Below are 19,129 nucleotides of genomic sequence, written 5' to 3'. Positions count from 1 at the left end.
CTTTACCTGTTACTTAAAAACTGAGTTCATACTGATAACCTTCAACACCACAGTTTGTTCTAGTTTTTTCCCTTTCCGTATTTCTAACTTCCTTCTCCAACACTGAAAGCTAGAGACCTGGCTTTCATTGACCTTAATACTTATTATTTGATCGATCTCCCTGTGCCTGCCCCCCTCACCCCATTTGGGTTCTGAGATCCCATGCAGACTTTCGCATGTCCTCATGGCCCTGATACCCCGGGCCAGCTCACCTTACATTGGATGTTCTCATCACGCTCTCTACGCACTGGTTTCCCACTTGGAGTCTGACACCTCCTTTTTTGCATAGTTGCCTTCCTTGCCCCACTTGGGTTCTCACACCACATTCCAGGTAACCCTCACACGTGGGTACCTCCCTATCGTGCTTAGGCTCTGGTTTTCCTGTCAGGCCACCTCTCTATGTGGATGCCTGCCTCCTTCACCAGGTACACCTCTGTGTGCATGCGCTCCTCAGCCTTCCTGGGCTTTGACAGTCTGCACCAGTCTCCCTTCCATGGCTCTGATCCTACTTGGGCTGTGACTCCTCTCACAGGGTCACTCCCCTTCCCTCACCGTAGACATACTCCTCGCCCTGTTTTGAGCTCTGTTGCCCCAGGCTAAGGTGCCTCTCCATGGGGAACCTTGTTATCCTGCTGAGGCCCTGGCTCCCCACACTGGGCTTTCTCACCCATCTTGGGCTCCAACGTGCTGCATAGGGCTGCCACATGAGTGGATGCCCTCTTTACCCTACTTGAGCTCTGACACCTCACATCTGGCCACTTCCTGAATGAAGGCCCTCCTCACCCCACTTGGTTTCTGACACAGCATGCTGTGTCTGACACCCCATATTGACATGGATAGCCTTTTGATCTCTCCTGGGCCCCGAATAGCACACTGGGCTTCCTGCACAGGTAGACATCACCCTTATCCCACTTGCGCTCTGATGTAGGACTGGTCCACTTCGGCTTCCCTTGCCACCATCAGTGCAGACTACTGCCTCCTTCTGCCCCACTCAGTAGCTTTAGGATTGAAATTTCCCGAAAAGGAAGGATAAAGGCAAAATCCTTTCAATGTCTGAAGGATTTGAAATTATGTCTTTTTCTATATTCCTGATAGTAGTAATTTATGCCATCTCTCTTTTTCTTCCTGATAAGTCTCTTCTAGTAGTTTATCAATTTTACTAGTGTTCTCAACACATTTTATTTTGGTTTGCTAATACTCTCATGTGTTTTCTATTTGACTTCTGCTCTTTATTATTTCATTTCTCTTTCTTTTGTGATTTCTTCTTTGATCCATGGGTTATTTAGAAGAATATTTTAATTTTTAATTATTTTATCTGGATTTCTATGGATTTTTTTTAGTTTTTTTTTGTTGTTGTTTTTTTTGATTTCTAGTTTAATTCCATTGTGGTCAGAAAACATCCTCTTTACATTCCAGTTTTGTGAAATGTGTTGCGCCTTAATTTATTACCCACTATATAATAAATTTTGGAAATTTTCCACAGGTACTTGAAAAGTATATTCTACAATTGTTGAATATTCACTGCCTTTTTAGAGCTGCAGTTCTCCAACTTTGAAAACCACTGTCTTAAAACATAATGTTAAGAACTACAGGTTAGGAGTATATTCCGGTTAATGTATGCATCCTGTTTTTGCCTAGGGTTGTAAGATACTTTGTCTTGTTTTGTAGGTGCTGTGCACTATGCAGATGGTAAATTAAAGTTCTTAAAATATATCCATGCATGAACCTTTTATGGATATATCATTTCCATAAAATAACATATGAATCAGATTGTAAAACAAGGGATAAAATAATAGTAGGGCATCATCATTTTGGTGTTTGATCATCCCCACTAGAAATTTCTTTCTAAGGTTTGATGTTTACAGTGTAATTTAATAATTATAAATTGTGTTACTTTGTAAAACAATTATCTTAGAATTTTCCCAATATCAATTAAATTTAAGTCAACTCGTAGTTATTACAGTATGTAGACACTATAAAGTAGTTCTCAGAGAAAAAAGATACTGAAAAAGTTTTGAGAAATCCTCTTAACTGTACTTTTTAATGAAATTTCAATTTCACATACTCCCAATTAGTATATAAGCTTTTGGAAGGGAAATGATGCTGGGTCTTCTTTACTTTTTCCAGTTTTATTGAGATATAATTGACATGAAAGATTATATTAATCCAAAGTGTACAGCATGATTTGATATATGTACATATTGCAAAATGATTACAATAGGTTTAGTTAATATGAGTCACCTCACATAGTAGTTGTGTTTTTTTTTCTTCTGATAAGAACTTTTAAGATCTACTCTCTTCACAATTTCAAATATACCATACAATATGGTTAACTGAGTTACTGTGCTATACATTGTATCCCCAGGACTTGTGTATCTTGTAACTGGAAGTGTGTACTTTTTTGACCACCTTCATCCATTTCTCCTATCCCCCACCCCACCTCTGGCAACTACCAATCTGTTCTCTGTGTCTATGAATTCAGTTGTTTTAGATTCCACATATACAGTATTTCTCTTTTTCTTTCTGACTTATTTTGCTTAGCATAAGGCCCTGAAGGTCCAACTGTGTTGTCACAAATAGCAGGATTTGTTTTTTACTTAAGTTGTTTCCATGTCCTGCATATTACAAATAAATCTGCAATGAACATGAGGGTACAGATGTGTTTTCAAGATAGTGATTTCCTTTCCTTCAGATAAATACCCAGAGGTGGAATTTCTGGGTGGTATGGTAGTTACTTCTGTTTTTAGAGGAATGTCTACAATTTTCCATAGCAGCTTCACCAGCTTACATTCCTACCAACAGTGCACAAGGAAGGGTTCCCTTTTCTTCACATCCAAGCCAGTACATGTTACCTCTTGTCTTCTTGATAATAGCCATTCTGACAGGTGTGAGATGATATCTCATAGTGATTTTGATTTGCATTTCCCTGATGATTAGTGATGTTGAGCACCTTTTCATGTCCATGTCGTCCATTTGGATGTCTTCCTCAGAAAAATGTTTGTTTAGTTCTTCAGCCCATTTTTAAATCAGATTTAATTTTTTTTTTTTTTTTTTTTTTTTGCTGTTGAGTTGTGTGAATACTGTATGTATTTTGGTTATTCACCTGTTATCTGATATATGATTTGTAAATATTTTCTCCCATTCCAATAGGTTGCCTTTTCATTTTGTTGATGGTTTCCTTTGCTGTGCAGAAGCTTTTTTAGTTTGGTGTAGTTTCATTTGTTGATTATTGCTTTTGTTGCCTTTGCTTTTGGTGTCAAATCCAAAATACCATTTTCAAGACCAATGTCAAGGAGCTTATCATCTATGTTTTCTTCTAGGTCTCAGTCTTACATTCAGTTCTTCAACCCATTTTGAGTTATTAGGCATTAAAAAGTTAAAAATAATGGCAAAAACCACAATTACTTTTGCACCAACCTAATACTTTTTTTTTTGTATGGCGTAAGATAGTAGTCCATTTTCATTCTTTTGTATGTGACTGTCCAATTTTCCTAGCACCATTTATTATAGAGATTATCCTTCCACATTGTATATTCTTGGTTTCGTTGTCAGTAAATTAATTGACCATGCATGTGTGAGTTTATTTCTGGGCTCTCTGTTCTATGGGTTTGTATCTGTTTTTATGCCAATGCCATACTGTTTTGATTACTATAGCTTTTCAATATAGTTGAAATCAGGAAGTGTGATGTTTCTAGCTTTGTTCTTTTTCCAGATTGCTTTGGCTATTTGGAGTCTTCTCTGGCTCCACACAAAATTTAGGATTGTTTTTTCTATTTCTGGGAAAAATGCCTTTGGAATTTTATAGTGATTACATTGAATCTGTAGATTGCTTTGGGTAGTATGGACATTTTAATAATATTCTTACAGTTGAGCATGCAATATCTATTTATGTCTTTTTCAGTTTCTTTCATCAGTGTCTTACAGTTTTTAGTGTACAGGACTTTCCCTTCCTTGGTTAAATTTATTGCTAAGTATTTTATTCTTTTTGATGCAATTGTAAAGGAGCTTTTTGAAAATTTCTTTTTCTGATAATTACTACATAGAAGTGCAACTGATATTTATATTGATTTTGTATTCTTCAACTTTACCACCAAATTCATTGATTAGTTTTAACTCTGTGTGTGTGTGTGTGTGTGTGTGTGTGTGTGTGTGTGTAGTCTAGGGTTTTCTATATATAATATGTCATCTGCAAATAGACACATTCCTTTGCAATGTGAATTTCTTTTATTTCTTTTCTCACCTAATTGCTCTGGCTAGGATTTCCAGTACTATGTAGAAAAAAAGTGGTGAGAGTTGGCATCCATGTGTTGTTCCTGATCTTAGAGGACAAGCTTTCAGCTTTTTACTATTGACTATGATATTGGCTGTGGGCTTGTCATATATGGCCTTTATTATGTTAATGTATGTTCCTTCTATACCCAGTTTTTGAGAGGTTTTATCATGAATGGATGTTGAATTTTGCCAAATGCTTTTTTTTGCATCTATTGAGATGATCATATGATTTTTATCCTTCATTTTGTTAATGTGGTGTATCACACTGATTGATTTACAAATGTTGAACCATCTTTGCATCCCTGGAATAAATCCCACTTGATCATGGTGTGTAATTTTTTTAAATGTATTATTGTATTCAGTTTGCTAATATTTTGTTGAAGCTTCTTCCATCTATATTCATCAGAGATATTGGCCTGTAATTTCTTTACTTGTAGCATTCTTGTCTGGCTTTGGTATCAGCATAATGGCAGCCTAGTAAAATGAATTTGAAGTATTCCTTTCTCTTCTATTTTTTGTAAGAGTTTGAGAAGGATTGATATTAATTATTCTTTAAGTGTTTAGTAGAATTCACCAGCTAAGCCTCTGGTCCTGGACTTTTTATTTGTTGGCAGGTTTAAACTCTTTACTAGTAATGGGTCTGTTTGTTTAGATTTTCTGTTTCCTCCTGATTCAGTCTTGGTTATGTTTCTAGGAATTTGTCTATTTCTTCTACATGGTCTAGTGTGTTGGCATTTAATTGTTCATAGTAGGCTCTTACAATTCTTTGTATTTGTGGTATCAGTTGTTATAGCTCCTCTTTCATTTCTATTTTTATTTGTTTGAAGTCTTCTCTCTCTTTTTCTTTGTGAGTGGCATCTACTTTCCCATATAGACATGAACAGTGAAACTGACTCCATCGCCAGCTTTAATTTGATGACTTCTGGTTAATCCAAGCTACTTACAGCAATCCCATTGCCCCTACCAGAGATGGGCTTAAAAATAGATGTGTGATTCAGTTCTGTCCAGAGAGGTCTGTGGGATAATATCCTGAGAGATTTCAGATAACGATCACCTCTCTTTAAAAAAATAAAGGAAAAGGTGGTATGCTGACTCCTAGAACCAGTACATTATGGAATTCTTAATTGCCTTGATGTACAGTAAACATTTATGTATTATCATTCAATTTATAATTCAATAGATTAAATATTCATTTTTAATGGAGGGGAGGGTATTGATTTTAAAACTATCAGAGAATATATTTGGAAAAAACAGAAAATCCAACCATCAGTTGTTTGTTGCTGGGCATTTTTTTATTAGTGTTTGTTTGTTTGTTTTTAACAAATGAGGATTTCTTTGTCTCAGGCATCAAGAAGTTTGGAGACACTACCTTAGTGATGTTTGAGATACCCAGACCCTTTCTATTTTCTCCTTCTGCATCCTTAGCTTTCACTTCCATGCTTGTTACTTTATGGTCAAAGATGGCTGCTGCACCTCCAGGCAGAAGGTAGGGAAAGGCCAGTGGACAAAGGGCATCCCAGTTGAGTCTGTCTGCTTTTATCAGGAAAACAGAAGCTTTCCTGGAAGCTCCAGTCTGAAATCTGGGATTTTGTGTTTTATTGGCTATTACTTGCAATGTATCTATTTAACCTCTCTTCTCAAATTTAGCTCCAACTATATTCAGTAACTTTTCTATTGTTTGCTTATGTTTTGTAAACTAAAGTTAGTATTGTAGACTCAGTAAGGAAGACATTTAATTTTCTTTTTCCAAAATTAGGATTTCTGAGTGAATATGTAAATTTAGGTTAAGTTCCTACAAATTACTGTTTTTCATTTGAACCAGACATTGTGATAACTTTAAAATGAGTTTTATAGTCTTGTGTAGTTTTTCTATCTGAGGAAGAACAGAAGACCCATTGAACATTTGAACTAAACTCCATTATAAGAACTATAATACAAACTGCCTTTTTTCAGGGTCCCTTTTGAGAAAGGAGATTCATAGTCCATTAAAAGGAAAACTGAGCAGTGTTTAAATTTAATATCTGATATTGCATTCAGGATTTCTCTACACAGACTTCGCTGTTCTTAAATTGTATACTGAACTGTTCCCTTACATCCTCCTTCTGCCATCACCTCGGTCCTGGTCACAGACATGTTTATCTCAGTCATTGAGATAAATCGTTGCGGTAAAAATTCAAAGGATAATTTAAAAGTGAAAGAAAATGTGGTTTCGAGTTCACTGCTGGAGGTGGAAATGCCTGCTGTAGACAAGGTGGAGCCGTGCTTTAGAAGGAGTAGGATGCAGACCAGACTGGGGCAGGGAGTGACCTCCCGAGAATGGGGTGGGAATTGCATGGCGTGCAGCCTTCAGTCTTTGCTGATCGATGGGGAGGAGGCCTTGATTCGCAGTTCCCCTCATTTTAGGATTCTGGATCTAGGATAGATGTGGAAAAATAGTTTCTGACATTGCTAAGCTGAATGCTAGTGTAAGTTCACCTCAGTAATTGAAGAAAATACATGAAGTTTTCATGTTTTACCGCCCGTACTTTTACTTACCGGGGCCTGAGAGGCCACAGATCATAAGGGAACAGGTGAAATGTGTATGCTTCAGGACATTTTGGAAGAAAGAACAGAATAAATAGGGGCTTTCACTAATATTTACCACTCTCCCATTTTTATGGTAACAGGATCTCTCTTCGTATATGACTTTTACTCTCCTGACCGTATTGTTCAGTAGGAGAGGAGAAGGAAACCAGATTAGTTTATTTCTGCATCTGAACCAGAGAAGAAGTAAACTCATTAGTCAATCTAACAGTTACATTGCCACAGATTTTTAATCCAGTGTTTAAAAAGTTACTGACAGTTAGTGTGGACTGTATTGCATGTCAAAGCTAATTGGAAACAGTGACCAGATTCTTCATCATTATCAGGAAACTGCATTCAGAGAATGAGAAGAACACCCCCACTGGATGAATTGCAGCCACCACCGTATCAGGATGACAGTGGTTCTCCCCATCTCTCATGTACACCGTCAGAAATTGGGGACAGTAAATGTGAATTTTCCCACTGCAGCAACAGTCCAAGATGCTCATACAACAAGTGCCCAAGTGAAGGAAGCACAGGTCATGAAATAGAAAGTTTTCATACTAAAGGATATGAAGAAGATGTGCCAAGTGACAGCACCGCAGTCCTGAGCCCGGAAGTAAGTAAAAGCACACAGAATTTTTTAATGAATGTTATTTGGAGGAGGATAATCCTGTGCCTCAACTCTTGGTTAGGAGCGGGGAGGGGGGAGATAGAAGAGGGTGAAGGAAAAAGGAAAACTAGTTTCTGACACTGCTAAGATCAATGCTAGTTTATCTATTTTCTTCATTTATTTCCTTCAATCATCAAATATATGGTGACGGAAGGAGATTTGACTTTGGGTGGTGAACACACCATGCAATATATAGATGATGTATCAGAGAATTGTACACTTGAAACCTATATAATTTTCTTAACTAATGTCGCCCCAATAAATTTAAATTTAAAAAAGAAGAAGGTTTTATCACTCTCTTGTTCTTTCTGGTACCAGTTTCTATCCAGCAGACGTATCAAGGGTGTCCCAACCATCTTTCAATTCCTCGCTAAAGGAAGATGGTACCCAAAACTGAGAGCAATACACAAGATATTAAAAAATTATCTTCCTCGAGTGTCAGCCTCAAGATAGTTTTTTTCCAACATTTAATATAAAACACTGAAATTATTTACCTGTTTCTTTCATCTTGAGATTACTATTTTATGTTTGTGTCTTTTAAAAAAATTATTTCATTTTGGATATTTTTACTATTGGGAGGCTGCCCATTAATGCTTTACAAGTATTTCAAAATAACATTTTTACATTTTCATATCATAGAATATGGAAGAGATAAGTCATGCTCAGTTTTACTACTGAAATTCGAATTCATAACATGATGCATTCAGAGTGGTTGATTGGTTGTGTTTTAAGCTATTTCCTTTTTTTGGAGCAAAAATGTGGAAATGACAACAAAAATAGGGGTGTTACACTTTTGAAGTATTCCATGTTCTAAAAAGGATTTGTTCTAATCTTCCTATAATGATAAAAACTATAAAGGTAATCTAGAAGTTTTCATAAGGCAGTATTTACTTGTCCTGTGTTTTAGATTGCAAGTTTTTACAACTTTTGTCCCAGACAGCATTTTGTAAAACTGTAGTGTGTTAGGGTTTTTACCAGGTGAATTTTCATCTGCTGCCAAAATTCAATAATGGAGGGAGAGCTGTGATTAGAATTTTCTTAATTTTTAATTTATCTTATATCATTTCTAAAAATACTTATTTTCTGTCACTACTTTTCTACTACTTCTAGTATTATAGTATCTAACTTAGAAGAAAATTCTACATTGGTATTTTAAGTTTAATACATCAGTATTTCATGATTTTTCACAAAGAATATTTCTCTTGTGTTTTATATCTGACTACATTTGAGACAGCTGTTTTGTAGGATTGCAGACTGTGTAGATTGTTAACGAGTTAATGGTGAAGCCTGGAGTTTGGAATTAACAACAATAATACCTATCACCAATTGTGGCAGAAATTTTGCTATGAACTCATTTAATGCATAACTCATTTAATTCTGACAACCTCATCTTCAGGAAGTTATTATTTCTATTTTACAGATGAAAACATTAAGATTCAGAGAGTTAAGCAATTGCCCAAAGTGTAAGCATTCCTTAAATGGGGGAACTTTAATTCGAACCCATGTGTGCCTGACTGCAAAACAGTGCTCACAACAACTGTGTTATATTGCCTCTCTTGGCCTAAATTGTGTGGGAAATGTCAGGTACACCACCAGGCAAGCTATCCCAGAGCACTCACAGACCAAATTAAGATGCTCAGATTCCACTTCTCTGTGTGTGTGTGTGTGTGTGTGTGTGTGTGTGTGTGTTTGCACGCATGCACGCACATGTGCGTGTTTTAATCTAGCTCAAATAAAAAGCAAGAAGTACGAGGATCATGATGAGGTAGGCTAACACACTTAGGACAGGATGCCGAGAGGGACAGGTGGCAGGACCACACTATGTGAATGTGCATCCATATGTCCCGTCTCACTCTTTCTGTTCCATCAGTGTTACCCAGTTACAGTGAGGTAACAAGGACAAGAGTTGAGATTTGAACAAAGGTGCCAAGGGCCAAAAACACATAACTTGTTTTATGGGAGAGATGCAGGGGCAAGTACTCCTGGTCACCAGTGAAACTTGCCAGTTAGCCTACGAAATAAACATAGGTTTTATCTGCATTTCTTAAATAGATCACATGGGTGATAGAGCTGTCAGCCCAGAGGTGACACAATCATGGCTTGGGCTTTTCATCCCTCTTCATAGGTAATACTCATTTCTTCTATCATATTTTCTATTGAGTCTATCTATCTTTATCATATCTTACAAGTTATTAACTGTCTATATTTTACTATCTATATTTAACACATCTTCAGAATTCTGCCTGTGTCTCTCAAGTTACTTCCTTATTCATTATCTGTAGCTAATGCAGCCTGTGAGTTTTGCCCATATTTCAGAAGCTGCTAACTTGCTATTTGTGTTAACAATACTTCATGAGTTTCCTCTACCCTGCTTGGTTTTGTGTCTTTTATAGCAGCACTGAATGTATTCAAACAATAGAACAAATGCCCATTACATAAATATTTAGATTCCAATAGCTTATGTTAGCATAAAATTCACTCGTGTGTTTTTTCAAGTTTATTTTTCTTCCCACTATTCCTTTAATACACATTGATCAAACACAAAATTCTTACTTTCGTCTTGGTTTCATTCAGTATATAACTATCCTAGGGCCTATCCACATGCACTATTGAACTGGGACAGGAGTTGAGAATTCAGAAGAGTTCCCTGGCAAGGAGGTCATAAACCCTGTTGATGACCTGTTGCTAGCTGAAGAGTATTCAAAACTTTGATTAAGACACTTTGAAAAGAAGGATTATTTTCTAATTGCCTACTTGAAGAATACAAATATTAGCTCAGTCTCCAAAGTTCCCACTCTTTTAACCCTCGGTTTCACGAGAATTGTCAGAATGCCCAGGGAAAAAAAAAAAGGAAAAAACGGCGCCAAGAGAAAATTCAGAAATAGCTATCTAGAACCTTATAAAAAATGTTATTGCCTTGAAAATCTTAGCTGTTGTGACACTATGTTAGAAAATATTTAATTGAAAAATCAAAGTCATGTAATTAATCATCTTTAATTACCATTATGAGTGGCATGCATTAAAACATTTGCTCCAACTGTAAATTTTTTTACAGAGTAAGACTACGTTTATCTTGATTCAATTGTATTGCATGAAAAAACCCAATTCTTTTATGAGACTTTGTTCCTTCTCCCAAGTATTGTTCTTCATTTGTCATCTTTTTTTTTCATACATGTTATTAAGTAGGTCACTGAAGGTAGACATGTAACATTTATAAGGTCAGACTTGGGTCTTTTTGATTCTCTACTGCATCTCTCCCACTTAAATTAGGACCTGGCACACAGGAGGTGTAACAGTTAGGGTACGTGTTAAGCTGCTGTAACAAGGAATCTAGTGCAATGGCTAAAAACCACAGAAGATTACTTGTCTTTCGCTAACGACAGTCCAGGATGAGTAGGTGCTTTTGTTCTAAAGTATCATTCAGGGGCCTAGTTCCTTCTTTTTTGTCACTCTGCCGTCCCCTAGGGTGTTGCTCTAATATACATGGTCCATGCTGACCCATACATCCCATATGTGTAGCTGCTCTTCCCTGGGAAGAGCAAGAGAGAGAGAGTGAAGGGCAAGTAATTTCTTTATAAACCTGATCTGGACATTTCATATATAACTTCTATTTGCCTCCCATTGGCCAAAGCTGAGTCTCATGGTCATATCAGCTCTAAGGAAAGTTTTGAAGTATCATCTCCGGTGAAACAGTGTGTTTCTGTCTATAACTCGAGTAGTTCTTTTGAGAAATACAAGAAGAGATGCCTGGGAGTCAGTAGTAGTGACCACTAGTAGGCATTGAGTAAAGTTAAGAAAATTTTACTAAATTATAAAATTGGTTCACATTGAAAAATGAAAAGCATTTAAGATTCATTAAAATACTTGAAGGAGCAAGTGGTGTCGTTGAAAGGTCAGAGATCAAGGTTTGGCACTGTCAATAACTAGCCTAAACTCCTATTGCATTCCAGATAGTTACATTGGCAGGAATTTGAGACAATTCCAGGGGGAATGGGTACAATTTCTTTTAATCTCATAATTAAAATGAACAGATTTGGTATTTCTTGAACTTTTGAAATGTGTATTCTTCTGCCATTTTCAACAGTAATTCATATTAAAAATAATATGTAGTTTACATTTTGGTTTAAAATATGTTATGGGAGATAAATATTTGGCTGCAAATATTTTTGAGCCTTTGTATTTATACTTTCATATTTCACATTTCCATTGATTTTCAAGCCTAAATATGTTTACATTCTATTATAGGTGGGGATGTTTTAGAACATACTCTGAAAATGGAACCAATTTTTTCAGTAGCATTATACATTTACGTGCTGTTTCTCCCCAGCCTAATATTGAGCTGTCAATTGCATTGTTTATAATGTTGAAAGTAAAATTTAGTAGTTTCCTACAAAGGAACAGAGATACACTTTGAAGTACGTATATGTTTTCGATTCTCATTGTAAAAGCATACATCCAACTTTCTCAAAATTGTGATGGCATGTTCACCACCCAGAGTCAGTTCTCCTTCCATACAATACACAGATAATGTGTTATAGAATTATACACTGGAAACCTATATAATTTTACCAACCAATGTCACCCCAATAAATTTAATAAAAAATTTTTTAAAGGGAAAATAATTGTGATTGTGAATATTAAATTCTGTGTCTTAATGATATGTTTTTGAGTTTAACTTACGACTTATACTACTCTGGCCTTATAGGGTAGCTTTTGATTGTAGTTGGCTGTTAATATTATTGCTTTCTTTGTGGTAGCAAATCAAAACAGTTTTCACATCCTCCTCCTAAAAAGATATCAGGTATTTATTTGCATGCTAGATTAAATAATAGCATTGAAAACAGAACATCTTTAAATTTGTTTTTTTAGGACATATCAGCTCAAGGATCATCTTCACAGCTTCCTAAACCTTTTGATCCTGAGCCAGAAGCTAAATATGGCACACTGGATGTGACTTTTGACTATGACTCACAAGAACAGAAGCTTCTGGTAACAGTGACAGCTGTCACAGATATCCCAACATATAACAGGACAGGTGGCAACTCATGGCAAGTACACCTTGTTCTTCTACCTATAAAGAAACAGAGAGCAAAAACGAGCATCCAGAGAGGACCATGCCCTGTCTTCACAGAAACATTCAAATTTAATCATGTTGAATCTGAGATGATTGGAAATTATGCAGTTCGGTTTAGACTGTATGGTGTACATCGCATGAAAAAAGAAAAGATTGTGGGGGAAAAGATTTTTTATTTAACAAAATTGAATCTTCAAGGGAAAATGTCATTACCTGTGATATTGGAACCTTCTTACAATCATTCTGTGAGTATCTGATCAAATAGCCTGAATACAGTTTAAGTTCATGGTATATAATGCACAATTTAAAAAATCTACGCTAAACCTCGACAACTTTTTCAATCTATTTTTCACATAGTAATTATACGTTTACAACATTTCTAAGTCCTGGATAGGTGGGTACAATTTTTTCTCATCTATAAAAGTGACCCTTGAAGATTATATATGATTTATTAGGTTGGTGCAAAAGTTATTGTGGTTTAAAAGGTTAAAAATTGCAAAAACCACATTTGCTTTTGCACCAACCTAATATTTTATGTATTTTATTTTATCCTTTAGAGTCTAGCCCAGTGTTTTAAACATTTGTTTTTTTGTTAAACATTTATTAGATGGTTGATTATGACACCATCTGAACTTCTTATAGAATTTATTTTCTTTCCAGGTTAAAATTAGGTGATACATTAAGAACTATCTATCTCCGTATCTTCTTTGGTATACTGCCAAAGTTATTTGCTCTTACAGAATATGCACTGCTGCCTAGGTTAGATTATCTTTCCAGAACTGCTATGAAATTATTTTTAAAGCTTAAAAAAATGGCCTCTTTTCACCCCTTTAAATAAAAATTTTGTAGTATTCCTGGGAGAATCCTTAAGTTTAGTACGATGGTCTGTTCTCCCCTTTCTCTTTTTTCCTCCAGGTTCTAATCACATACAAGTCTCTCTCACCATATTTTTAACTAAATTCCCACAAGCCATTATGGTTCACAGGAGAGCTGTACTGTTTATTTAAACCAGGGAGCTACATTATGCCACATAGTTATTTAGATTATGAGAAAATCTGTGATACGCTGTAAATGTAAATTATGAAAAATTATATTTACTCCATTCTGTTATACCGACTAAAGACATTTTATAATATAAACGCAGATTTTAGAATAGATTTCTATTTTAAAATAATGATATCATATTTTAGGGTTGTTTTCAGTTTTTAAATGTGTAAGCTTAAGTCCAAGGTTAGTCTCATTGAGTTTATACCATGCAGCATTTGATCTTACAGGCCCTTCATTCACAATAGAATTATACCATTTTAGCGAGTGATCACTGAGACCAAATCATCAGGAAGTTTATAAATTATATTAAGAATGGCAGAGTATTCAATTTGGCTTTTTCCACTGAAAAATTGCCTGCACCTTTTCTTTCCTCTGATAAACTACCGATGTTTTAAAAAAGCATTTCCCAAAAATGTCAGTTCTGAAATTTATACCAAGTTGTCAATTTTCCCAATAAAAGCTAAACATTATCCTACACACCCATAGGGATGCACTATGTTTACTGTCACCTTTTAGTTTTTAATTTTTAAAGGTTGGAAGTGTTTGGGGCAGATAACTTGTCTCTTTAGTTACATAGGTCCATATGTCCAAAGAATTTTGCACAGAAGTTGTGCTTACTGGATTGTATCAAGAGCTATATCCTCATCGGGTTTAGATGATTTAGGTAAGATTTTGGACTTTGAGGTGATGAGATTTAGATACAAGTGTTGGGACTTTTTACTTTGAACTGAAAATGTAATAGGATGAGACTTTTAGGAACCTTGGGCTGGTGTGAATACGTTTTACATGTGGGATGTGGGTGCCCCATGGTAACCAGGGGGCACACTGTGGTGGACGGAATTCAGGATGGCCCCCTTGACCGTCATTCCCTGGTATTACTGCTGTGACTATGTTATGTCACATGGCAAAGGGATTTTGAAGATGTAGTAATTAAGATAATGTGTTTTCTGGTCAGACCTAACATAACCCAATTACGTGAACCCTTTAAAAGCAAAGAGTTTTCTCTGATTGGTAGCAGAAAAAATAGATTTAAAGCATGAGAGGAATTCAACGTGAAGTGCTCTGGTGCCGAGATGGAGGGGTCCATGGTAGAAGGGCTGGGAGCAGCCTCTAGGAGCTACGAGGGAGGCCTCTAAGCTCTGGCCAATGGCCAGCAAGAATGGAGGAGCCTCAGTCCTACAACTGCAAGGAACTGAATTTGGACAACACCTGAATGAACTTGGAAGACGATTCTTCCCCAGAGGCTCTAGACAGGAGCCCAGCTGAGCCAAAATCTTTATCACAGCCTTATGAGATCCTTAGCAGAGAACCAAGTTGAACCCACCCAGACTTCAGACCTACAGAAACTATGAGATAATTAATGGGTGTTTTAAAAGCTACTAGTGGTAACTTGTTACACATCAATAGAAAACTAATATAGCCCACAGGGCCTAAAATATTACGATCTAGCTCTTTACAGAAAAACTTTGCTGACCTCTCCTCTAGAAAACTAGAAATTGCATATCAGATGTGCAAATCACTTGTTTGAGGTGAATACTCATATAGTCAGATAACATTCTGTAAGTTTCCTTTCAGATTGTCGGAATGTTCTTTACCAATTCATGAAGTCTTCAGCAAATACCTTTATAAAACTGTAAACATGCAAACCAGATCTGGAGATACCCCTGCTTGCAACTCACACCTCTTTTATTAGTCTTCATGGCTTCTTCCTCCGCATAGATGTGTTAATTTAGAGAAGTGTCATTTATTTAGAAAATAACCTCTCTGTGAGGAAGAAATATTTATGTAAAGTTCAATTATTTAAATTGATTCATCAACATGTTCAGGTAAACCTGATTATTTTAAATTCTTACTAAGTTCCATATAACATTCCTTGTTAGGTACCAGTATCTTTAAAATAGCCTTATTAGGAATCTCTTAGGACCTAGAATCAAGTATGCAACTCAAGGCAATTAAATAGGAACCCACCAGGAATCGTTTTATTTTTAAATAATAATTAATTAGGGACATATATGCTTATATAATTTCTCATTCAAGAGTATAATGCCACAACCTCCTAAAAGTGATCAAGCTTCCTCAAGACTTAATGTAATGATGATCTTCTTTTAGTTACTTGTAATTTCAACCTTTGATTTCTAAAATTCTTGTATCTCAAAAATAATCTATCTTTATCTTCATGGATTGAATTAATTTAGTTTGGTAGTTGTACTATTACTTTTACTTTTAAGAGGGGTAAATTATTGTCTTTATCTATAATTGAAATCTGTATCCCTCTAAAAATCATACTTCAGTCTATATTATTAGCAAATACTTTTACAAACTTAACTCCACCTATTATTCACTATAATTCACATACTACCATTATCAATAAAATATACATTTTCAAAATGTAGATAAAGCATTTTAAAATAAATACTTTATGGTAAACTAATGATCACAGTTAAAAATTACTACAAGAAAGGGAAAGCTGCGTGTGTGCAGTTCAGTTCCCTAGACAACAACAGTAATATCAGTCATGACTCACTTTAGTATGAAACTAAATGGTTACAGACCTATTTAGAGACAGTTATTCAAAAAGAAATTAAGTGAGCATACAGATGTTATTAGTAGAGATGAATAACTAGTCTCACATGAAGAATTGTTATTAGATAAATCTTTCAATGAAAGGGAGAAGCTAAATTAGAGCATAAAAGGAAGTTTTTGTTTAAATGAGATTCTTAGATCGCAAGATAAAAAGAAGTCAACTTTAAATGTTTTAAGTGTGAAGACGTTTTGAAAATGTGGGGAAATTGAGTGGGAACACTGAAATTTTTGTGACTAAAACTGTTTTTTGGTTTTTGGGGTTTTTTTTTTTTTTAATATTTAGTGTAAGGAATAAAAAACATCAAGCAACTCTCTGGGATTCACTTAGTTGAACTATCCAAGTGCTAATCTATAAACTACCAAGGGTTACCCTATACTTCATTCTTGTTTAGTGTACATTATTTTTTCAAAAATAAACCAGAAAATTAAAGAATAAGCTTAAAGTACAGGTATTATTTTCCTCTTCTGCTGTATTTTATTTTATGCAATTAACTTTTCCAAGATATTGATCTCAGTTGGTTTTAATACTAATGAGAGAGATGAACAAAAACTTTATGGAAAGAGTACTATTTGATCATTTTAGACTGGAGTAAGGATTGTGACAGGTTGATTTGAGTCCAAATGAACAGCATATTCTATAATTAAGGACACACTAAAATGCAATAAATAGAGCAAGAAGGGATAAAATAGTATTCTTTACAGAAACATCATGGGGGGAGATATATAACATTCAAATTCTAAACATTGATCACTATTTAAAAATGATTCCTTTGGAGGATCTAAGGATGGTGAACATCCTGAATACATGCCTTTATTATTACCAACAACTGTGAAATTATATATATTCTACTTTAAAGAAGCACTTTATTACATTACCGTGAACAATTATTTTTCTCCTGGATTGTTTCATTAATAGAATAGTTGTATTTGTATCCACTGTGCTTCTTGTTTATTATCTTACCATTTGGTGGATGGATAATAATTAATGAAAGATAACATTGAATGAGGTTGTTCTTTTGTACCCTTTACAAAAAAGACAAATAGCACAGAGAAGCAACATTTTAGCTTTTCTTGTTATTTTCCCCATCATGTTAATATTAAATAGCAAGGCAGTATCCACTGAGCAAATGTGTTTCAAAACCCAAATTCTCAATTCCAGAATTTTTACATTTAAAGTTTTGAAAGATAATTTAAAATAGTAGGTTCTTCACTGAAAAATTACTTAAGTAGTGCTAGTTTTGAAAAATGGTAGATATAAAAATGTATTTTATCAGGATATATTTTCTAAACCAACCAATAGTAATGATATTGCTTATAGTCTTTCCATCTGAATTAATAATTTCGAGGATATTTCTTCCAAAAGAATTGTGGTTATATCTGCTGACATTTGTTTTAAGGTTGGTAGGGTTTAATGCAACTTTTACAGAGTAATGCCAATTTATACATGCAGTGAGAATTTAAAGAGAGCTGATAAATAGTAATTACAATTTTTTTCTTTAAATAACTTGAAATTTAATTTAGAAAAGAAGCAGCTTTACACTTGAAGCATTTATGTTTTTATGGTAGACTGTGAGCTTAAGAAATAGTGAAAACAGCATTGTAAATAAGTAAGATCTAGCCTGTAAACAAGGACAAGCCCAGGACAAGCAAATTTAATTTTTAAAAATTGAAGTTGAAGGAAATCTTTTATTAGTGGGTTTTCAGACTCAGCATCGCATTTGTTCTATGGATGCTGTAGGAACATGTAAGGAGCCAGTAAAAAATATCTATTTAAAAGTTATATTTTATTTTACTTTATTCAAGGCAAAGAATAATTTTGGTCATAAAATGTGTGTATATGATAACCCTGTATATAAATTCCTGATGCTGTTTATATTAAGTAGATAGATTTAAATGATTTTTATCACTGAAAGTGAGCATAGCCCTGCAAATACTCATTCACTGCCAGGAGCTTCTGTTCTAGCTAAATAGCATTTTTAGGTGTTGAGCATACAAAGATGCTGAAAAGGCTAACTCTCCATAGTACACATATTAGCAATTGGGATAATAATGCCACCTGACCTGAGTACATCAGGTCCTCAAATAATGTCGTATCATTCAGCATCATTTTGTTATAACATTGATGAGATGCTACAGGAACTTAACTCCTGTTTATATCAATTAAGCAATGGTAAAATTGGTTTCATTTTTATACATCATTTTGCTTAAAGTCGCATAACCTTCCAATGACATTGAGGACTTACTGCATTTCACAAAGTTGTGATGATTAAATGTAATGAGGTATGTGAAAATCTTTGTAGAATAGAAATATTAGTTGTTAACCTGAAATAAAATAGGTATCCTTAACTTAATTTGAATTATTCTACCATAATTTATTGTTTTATAGTATAAAGATATTTTCTGGTCTTACAAAAAAAAAATGACTTTTGTCTTTCCTTTATCTCATTGAATTGTTAGCATAGGCAATATCTTACCTATATGCAATGTTCTTTTTGTAGTCTTTCATTTTTGGACAACTAATGCTTAGAATGGTACTAATTACATTTTTTCTAGTAGAAAAAGCTAGATGAGCTAATAGAAACTGAAGACTTACTAAGCTTGGTACACATCTTACTATTTACAATTAAAAAGTGAGCTACTTGAACTTTAATGTGGATCATTTTTAAAGGAATAAGACACCATTTATGTCATGGAAAACAGCATGTGTTATTATAAGTACATTTTTCATATTAGACACTTTATTTTGAGGGGTATATTTTTCCTTGAAACGAGAGCTGACATTGTCTCTTAAGTCAGGTTCAAGTTACAAAAATGGTTTCTTTATACCAACTCATTTGTGATTTGTCATAAAACAGTCAGTAATTACAAGATAGTGGAAG

General features: G+C 34.8%; 1 protein-coding gene across 3 annotated transcripts in view; it reads left to right on the top strand.

The window, feature by feature from the left end:
* The window catches only part of LOC117014785 (synaptotagmin-14), a 226,261-nt gene that overhangs the window by 111,696 nt on the left and 95,436 nt on the right, over positions 1-19,129 (top strand). For all 3 annotated transcript variants that reach the window (XM_033092992.1, XM_033092994.1, XM_033092993.1), the window contains exons 5-6: positions 7,221-7,492; positions 12,416-12,865. In XM_033092992.1, coding sequence (XP_032948883.1) covers positions 7,221-7,492; positions 12,416-12,865 — 722 coding nt within the window. The remainder of the gene's footprint in view (positions 1-7,220; positions 7,493-12,415; positions 12,866-19,129) is intronic.

This window comes from Rhinolophus ferrumequinum, chromosome 22 (assembly GCF_004115265.2).
Source record: "Rhinolophus ferrumequinum isolate MPI-CBG mRhiFer1 chromosome 22, mRhiFer1_v1.p, whole genome shotgun sequence".
Classification (NCBI taxonomy): domain Eukaryota; kingdom Metazoa; phylum Chordata; class Mammalia; order Chiroptera; family Rhinolophidae; genus Rhinolophus; species Rhinolophus ferrumequinum.
This window is presented reverse-complemented; position numbering and strand designations above follow the sequence as displayed.